At 43.3% G+C, this 8,258-nt stretch overlaps 1 protein-coding gene across 2 annotated transcripts in view; it reads right to left on the minus strand.

The window, feature by feature from the left end:
* Positions 1-5,414, minus strand: part of Mtmr1 (myotubularin related protein 1) — a 64,389-nt gene extending 58,975 nt beyond the window's left edge. For both annotated transcript variants that reach the window (XM_028787993.1, XM_028787992.1), the window contains exons 1-2: positions 5,257-5,414; positions 492-597 (exon numbers count right to left, since the gene is read on the minus strand). In XM_028787993.1, coding sequence (XP_028643826.1) covers positions 492-597; positions 5,257-5,414 — 264 coding nt within the window. The remainder of the gene's footprint in view (positions 1-491; positions 598-5,256) is intronic.
* Positions 5,415-8,258: the final 2,844 nt, after the last annotated feature.

An 8,258-nucleotide genomic window follows, 5' to 3' on the forward strand; every position in this document is an offset into this window, starting at 1 on the left:
GTTTGTGAAGTACAGTGTTGGCTGTACAGGTTTGATTTCCACACAGAACAGTAATATAGAAAGTCAACATATTTCTTTTTGTTTGCCTACTGTTAGATGGAGAGTCTCACTTGGTAACTCCTCTGGCCTTGAACTTTCTCCATAGACAATGGGCTGGCCTCTAACTCCCTTGTAAGAGTTGGCCTTACAAGCATGCACGATTATGTCCACTACACATTTTTCATAAAACAGAGCTTGATTTTTTTAAAAAAATTGATCAAAACCTTGGGTCAATTTTTTCTGTCAATTACAAAACCACAAACAAGAGAAATAGGTAGTATTTTCCATCTATATTTCAGATTGAACACTAGAGAACCTTTGTCCTCACCACCTCTACAGGGCAATTAAAAATCAAGGAGTCAAAAGCTCACATGAACTAAAATGACAACACTTCTTGGCTACCAATTGACTATTCTAGACCAAGAATGAATTAAACACTTGATGTCGCTTACCTTGTAATCTCTTGACACATTTTCTGATGTCACTGAACCTGAAATCTGACTAGAAATTGTAGCAGCTATAAGCTGTTTACACCATTCAACATGTGACCCTGTAGGACTAAAAGAAACAGTGTGGTTATTAAAACCCTTTAAACACAGACTCCTAATGAGAAAAATATGTCCTGGTTAGGAATATATAGATATAATATAGATGTTATTTTTAAAAGTCTCTCATGTACAGCCTAGGCTGGCCTCAAATCACTATGTAGCTGAGGATAGCCTTGAACTCCTCATCCTCTAGCCTCTACCTCTCAAGTGCTGAAATTATAGATGTGCACCACAAGGTTTTAAATTATTTAGTTGCATTTCTAAGAATCAATAATAGACAAAACAGAAAATATGATCAGGTTCTAGGTTAGTTTTAGATGAGTCGATAAACCTTTTTTTTTTTAATCAAGATTATAGCTGTTAGGGCTAGAGAGATGGCTCAGTGGATAAGAGCAATGGCACTTCTTTAAAAGACCTAGGTTCATATTCCCATTGTCCATGTGACCATTAACAATTTTCTGTAACTCATGTCCCAAAGGATCCAATGCCCTTTTCTGGCCTCTGTAGGTACCAGGCATGCATCCATAGATATACAATAAATAATTTTTAAATGATTATAAGTATTTAGTTAAGCATGTTACTCTCTAACATATTACATAATTCTATTCTATCAAAAATTATATGGAAGACATAGTTTATATAGAAAATTAACATAGTATATATAGGAAATTAATTCCAAAGTGAAATATTTACCTTAGAACATGATTTTCAAACAACATTCAACCAAATTCACGTTGGCAGTTTAAAATCTAGAAAATAGTGTACTTTTACTAGAGTAAAGCTGATGGTGAGTTAATATAGAACAGACTTGAAAAGGTATTTTGTATGAAGTAATGATGATGTATTACATTTCTGTAAATGTTTTAACAACTGACAAAAGTTTCTTCCAGCTATTATGTCAAAGCTTCATACCCAGTTGTGACAAAATAGCAGAATAGACACCAGCCAACTTGACTGGATAAGGAAATGGAGGTGCTGAGGCCACAATATAGCCAGGAACGTAGCCACCACTCCAGGGAGCAGCAGAGCTGGCAATGACTGACTTACTGAGCTAAAGGCAGTACCACAGATGCTGGGCACTGCCTCAATATGAAAAGATAATAGTGCAAAGGAGATGGAACCCTCTGCTAGTCTAAAAGGCGCCTTACCTTGCCAGCCAGTGACCCATTTTATAGAAAAAAAATCTGAGCTTTCAGTTTTGTTCATGGTCATATGACGTAAGTGCTTAGCCTCTGCTCACCTGATCTAATAGACTACAAAGGCATCTAAGTGGCAAGAGATTTAAAACTTGTCCACAGGAGCCTGGCTCCTTTCCAGATCTGTCAAAACAGGAAAAAAGATCAAGCAAGAGGACAAAACACTTAGGACATTTTAGCACAAAGTTAGCTTTCATCTGGAAACAAAATAAAACCATCACAAATTACATTTACATTTGTGTGTTTCAAGGATAGAACATGTATCTAATTGTAGTTTCTGATAAAGGTGGTCCAGTCTTTATGGTTGAAAATATATGTAAAATACTTGCTGAATAGGTTTAAAGTCCTATGATACACTAAGATTCCATGATTTTAGTAGAAGTTAGAACTCTATCACAATTTCTAAGGGGCAAGAGGAAAGGAGAGACATTTCCATGTGTGTTGAAACTGGGATTTTCTATGTCCTTATGTAGTCCTGGTTGTCCCAGAGCTGGCTTTGTAGGCCAGGCTGGCCTCAAACTCACAGAGATCTTCCTGTGCTGGGATTGAATGCTAATGTTCCCCTTTTGACTGCTCCTTTCCTTTTTTGAAACAGTCTTATTCTGTAATACAGGCTGGCCTGGAATTCACTATATTTACTACTATATTGTCCTTGTATATGCACCAATCCTCCTGATTTTGCATGCAGTGTTTATTGGTAGAAACCACCACACCAAGCTTCCTCTTTTGCCCTTTTATCATAAGCACCCATTCCTGACTACAAATACATAAAATCAACCAGAGGAAATCAACTGTTGACAAGATCCTGCCATGCCTTCTTCCAATAAGGACACTTCCCTTTACTTTGCAAACTTGCAATCCACTGCTTCCTTGGGTTGACCTACCTCTTCCTGCCCTCACTTGTAGATGAGTTGCCCAAGAAGTCCCAGGATTACTTTCGGATCCTTGCTGTATGGATCTACCACAGTCTTTCTAGAGGCCTATTTCTACCATTTTAAAGAACACACAAGATAAATCAAATGAGATATTTAAAAAAAAAACTCACACAAACACGAGATACAGAGAGCTCTAGCAACACTGTTTCAAAGGTAGTCCCTGGCTTCAATTATGCCCACTCCTATCTCTTCTTCTCTGGAACAGTTTGTGAACCAAAGTATCTCCTTTATGCCTTAAAGTTGATTGTGGTGTTTTGATAAAGGGGTGGGTTATTGTTGTTGATGTATTTTTCATCTGCAACAGGAAATGGCCTGGTTCAGAACAGTTACACAGAGTGGTATAATGGGCTAGCCAACAGAAGGTCTGGGCTTAAATCCTGTTTCTGTCACCAGCTAGATCTGTGACCTTTAGGAAGCCACATCCTCTCAAAGGACCACAGCTGCTTCTCCGAGAGAAGTGAAATAATCTGAAGACTAGGAGGGCCTCAAGGTTCATGGAACACATTTAAGAAAAGCTCACAGAGAGCAATTTCCCCTTAGGGGGAGTCACTCCTCAGAGAAAAGTATGTATGGGTACTTGTTGAGATGTCTGAACTGAAATGAACTGAACTTTTCTCCCTGCTTCTTATTTTGTACAGCTGCTCTCCATGCTCAACTGGCCTTTCTTTTAAATCTGCTTCAGAAGCTTGATTTTTCCAGGCTAGCCTCTTGTGGGCACAATTCACACACCCCTCACAGCAGAAGAGGCACCTGCTTCTCTGTTGAGTGCTAAGTACCTTGAAAATCCACCCGGCCTTATTACCATTCTAGTTCTGTTTCCCTGAACTGCATCCATCTTGTGTCCTCCTTCTGCCCCATGAACTGAAGCCCCAGATGGATGTCTAAGACTTCCTGGTTTTGGTTTACAACAGACTAGATTTAGTGTGGTCACCTAGAACCGGAATTTTCATTTGACTGGCATCAGATGATTCTGATTCTGATGAAGATTAAGAGAACCATTCACATCCTGAGAAGGGATGAAAGCTCAAGTTCATAGGAAGATAGTCTGCCAGTTCTCACAGGCACCAGGCCATCTTTCTTATCACTTCTCCACAAGGTTCTGATCTCTTGGCCAAAGTGTTCTCCCTACTCCACGTTGTAGCTAACTTCATTCTTTCCTCAATTCAAATGTCTAGCCTCCTTCCTTACTGCCCACATCACTAACATCTTTTCATCCCTGAATTAAATTAAGTACCACGTGTGTCCAACCAGCCAAAGCATAGTGGGTAACAACTGAGGCTATAATATATAAAGATCTTTGAAAAATACAAATTTACACCTGCCCTAAAAGTCCCAAATCCAAATCCTTGAGAGTGGGACCTGGTCACTTATAGTTCCTAATAAGCACTGAATGAGGCATATTGGAATAACATCTTTCAGCTACTTCAATGATTCAGGCCTATCATGAATATCCTTCTGTGTTTACTAATAGCTTAGCACTTAACACATGTAATTTCAATCACCAGCCTTAGAGCCATAAAGTCATATATAGTGTGGCATTTTGTGAATAGACAAGAACTCATGTGTTCCTGAATACTTTCAGGTGAGTGAAGTCCTCATGTTTCCAAGGAATGTTTTAGCTGTGGTTGGATTTGATGAAGCCTGTTGCTAAGTGATTAATATATTAAAGCATATTGTAATTACACTGAGCTAGAAAGGTGAGAGAGTGCTGCCTGTTGCTCTCCTGCCTGTCTTTGGAAACTCCCAAAAGTTCAGCATACTGGAATGACTAAGACAGGCAGGGATAAACAGCTCAAACTCACTGAGCCATATACCAACTATCTTTTGACCAAGTGTCTAAGTGGGGAAACTGGATGTTCCAGACATCTCTTGTCATTACCCGAGTGGGTGGTAGCCTTTTCCAGTTGGGCATGGCAGGTATGCCTAGAACTGACATATTTAAATCTACCTCAGAAACAGGGGACTCATGTACACACGCAAGAGGAAAAAAAAAAACAACTGTGCCATTCAAAGTGTAAAGAACTGAAACTACACAACTGTATTTTTGCCTCATGAGCATTATGGAAGTAGTCCATCTCAGTTTTTGAAATCTGCATCTTTACCATCATCTGTGACAAATCTGCTGCCTATGGGGTCTCATCTCCCAGTCTCCACCCCTAGCAGCGGCAGCAGAACTGGATCTTAAAATCACACGATTTAGACAAGAAAGTGACCCAAAGAAGAAGCCAACTGACATTTTCCGCAGAAATTCTTGGCCCTGGCCAGGCACACATACAAAAGGGGTCCTCAAGGAGCAGTAGGTATTGTCCCGGGTTTGACAGCTGAAGCCAAGAACTGTTGGGCTCGCTAGGCGGAAGTAAGCAGGTGGCCAACCCCAGGCAGGTCCTAGAGCAGAGGCCCGAAGTGGGGACAGGGAAGGCTAGAGGTGGCTGTGGACAGGCCTCTCACCCCTGTCTCCGCTCCGGGCTGGGAACTGAGAGGGGACGCCGGGCCTTGAGCTGGGCACCGAGAGGCTGTGGCACCCAGGTCCCTACTTACCTGTCAAGGGTCTCCATGCTGGGGTGCCGAGAGCTGGCTGAGGTGGCCCCCGCAACCCGAGAGGGTCTCCAGCCAGCGCCAGGCCCTGGCCCTGGGCCCCCAGCGCCCTCGCAACTCGCCGCTGATGCGGCGGCCGCCGCCGCCACCGGCCTGTCCATGACGCGTCAAACCCGGCGCCTCCGGTGAGCCACAGTCCGGAGTGCAGCGGCAGCCAGGCTCCCCGACGCGCCCCCTGCCGCCGTGCTCCGCAGCTTGACCGCTCGCGTCAGGCGGCCGCCGCCATTAGCTGTCACCTGGCGGCCCCGCTTTACCCACAAGGCCACGCGCGCGGGGCGGAGGGGGGGGCAGGGTCGGTGCGGGGAGGGCGGTGCGTGGCGCCCGAGCTACACGGTCCCACCACCGCTGCCCGCCCACCTGCGTAGCCCAGAAACCTGCTGGCGGTCAACCCACACCCCACCCCGGACCAGCCCTGTCCGAGCAGTTGGGACCGTACAACCTTTGAGGTTTGGCTATGCATAGCAAGCTTTGCTCTACGACACTGTGGACGTAGGGGTTTTTTAAAAAGGCCGAGGAAGATCTCTATTTGAAAAACAAACATTTTTTCCCCTCTTAGTTTCGGGTTCCAGGGAAGTTTCTGGATAGGGATACCGGAGGTCCTTAAGTGCGGATACACTTCTTTAAAATATAAACAATTCCATGGCTTTTTTTCCCAATTCCCACTCCGTTCTTCTCTCTATCCTACTCTCCCCCACTCCAACTCCACAAATCCACCTCCTAGCCATCTGTAGGCAACCACATGCTCCAAACACGCCCACAGAACTTCCACCCTTGGTTTATGTTAAGTTTAACATTTAACTTCTGTTTTGCAAATCATCACTATGAAAATCATGCCAATATCTGTTAAATCTAGGACATGCACTTCCTAGGATAGACTTATTACCCTGTTCTTTTTGCTTTGGTTGTAATACCCAGAATTACTTTTCTCTTGGCTCTGCTTGATTGTGTTGCACATGGCTACAGGATCAAGAAAAGCCTTTTGCCTGTGGTTGCATTAGACATAAACAGGAGACCTCTGACCCAGATCTGACTAAGGAGATATAAAGGCAGTATTTGTTGGCTCTCTGATTAAAGACAGACCTGGACATAGAGTAACCCATGTCCATCTCAGACATAATAACCATCCTGCATCCAGGAGGTGGTAATCTGGGGTAAAACAGCATTTTCAGACACAGTGGAAAATCATCTGCAAGTGTCTAAGGTCCAATTTTTGTTTTTGTTTTTTTGACTGGGTCTCACTATGTAACCCTCGTTGGCCTGGAAACTCACTGTGTAGACCAGGCTGGCTTCAAACATGCTACAATCTCCCTCCATCTGCTAAGTGCTGGAACTACAAGCATGCACCACTACAACCCAGCCAAATGTTTAGTTCATTGTTAGGTACCAAATGGTCACATTTTCTTCAAATGCCCAGGTTGGAGTTCTAATTTCCTAGTATATGATGGTGAGGACTTTGGGTGCTATTTTGGTCCTGAAGGCAAAAGGCCCTGATCAGAATAGATTAGTTTCATAGTGAATAAGAACAGCACACACTTGATCTTGTACTCCCATACACATACACCAAGAAAACCAGAAATCCACAGTGGAGTGTCTTAGTTAGCTTTAACTGTCAACTTGACATAGCCTGGAATAGCCTGAGAAAGGTGTCTCATTTGAAGGATTTTCCCAGATCAGATTGACCTGTGGGAATGTCTGTTGTAGGGGATTGTCTTGATCTTAAGTTGATGTAGGAGGGCTCAACCCACTATAGAAAGCACCATTCCCTGGGCAGGTGGGCCTGAGCTATATAAAAATGCTACCTAAGCAAGAGCATAGGAGCAAGCTACCATGCAGCATACTTTCATGGGTTCTGCTAGACTTCGTTGACTTTGAGTGAGTTCCCTATTTCGAGGTAATTCTATGTGAAATAGCAAGTAGCCTACTTTTAGGTTCTGAGCTCAATTTCTAAAATTATGGAGCATGACCTGGAAGTGAGCCAAATAAATTCTTTCTTCTTCAAGTTGCTTTAGGTCAGAATGTTTCTTCACAGCAATAGTTAGTCAAACTAAAACAAGGGGCTATGGGTATACTTGGTGAGAGAGCTAATGCTTAGCATACACGGGACCCTTTAAAAAGCCATGTAAGAACACAGAGGACACAAGAAGGCAGCCATCTATAGGTTAGGAAGAGACATCTCATAAGAAACTAGCTTGGTTAGAATCCTGATCTTAGATTTTTCCTATTCAGAACTGTAAGAAAATCAATATCTGTTGTTTATGGCCTTCCCCCTCCTCCCATCTTAGTTAGAGTTTTACTGCTGTGAACAGACACCATGACCAAGGCAACTCTTAAAAAGACAACATATATTTGGGGTTAGCTTACAGGTTCGGAGGTTCAGGCCATTATCTTCAAGGTGGGAGCATGGCAGCATCCAGGCAGACATGGTGCAGCAGAAGCTGAGAGTTCTACATCTTCATCTGGAGGCTGCTAGCAGAGTACTGGCTTCCAGGCAGCTAGGATGAGGGTCTTAAGCCCATGTCTACAGTGACACACCTACTCCAACAAGGCCACACCTACTCCAACAGGGCCACACCCTCTAATAGTGCCACTCCCTGGGCTGATCACATACAAACACATCACAAATACACACACCCACCCCATCTATAGCATTTTATAAAGGTAGTCTAAGGGAACAAAACATGTACTTTTATTAACATATGTAAGATATATTTTTATTCTTTGGGAATTTGATTCACGCATAGAATATATTTCAATCATATTCACATCATACTCCTCCTCTCAAACTCTACCCGGAATTCCCCTCACTCTCCCTGCCAGTGAACAGCTTTGGCATCCAGTTGGGAAAACTGAGGCAGGCAGCTGTTAGGGGTCAGTGCTTAGAACCACTGATTGGAGTATATCCAGATACCTACAGGGGCTGCTGCCAATGACAGCCAGTGATTAGA

This window comes from Grammomys surdaster, unplaced genomic scaffold (assembly GCF_004785775.1).
Source record: "Grammomys surdaster isolate TR1022 unplaced genomic scaffold, NIH_TR_1.0 125690, whole genome shotgun sequence".
Classification (NCBI taxonomy): Eukaryota; Metazoa; Chordata; class Mammalia; order Rodentia; family Muridae; genus Grammomys; species Grammomys surdaster.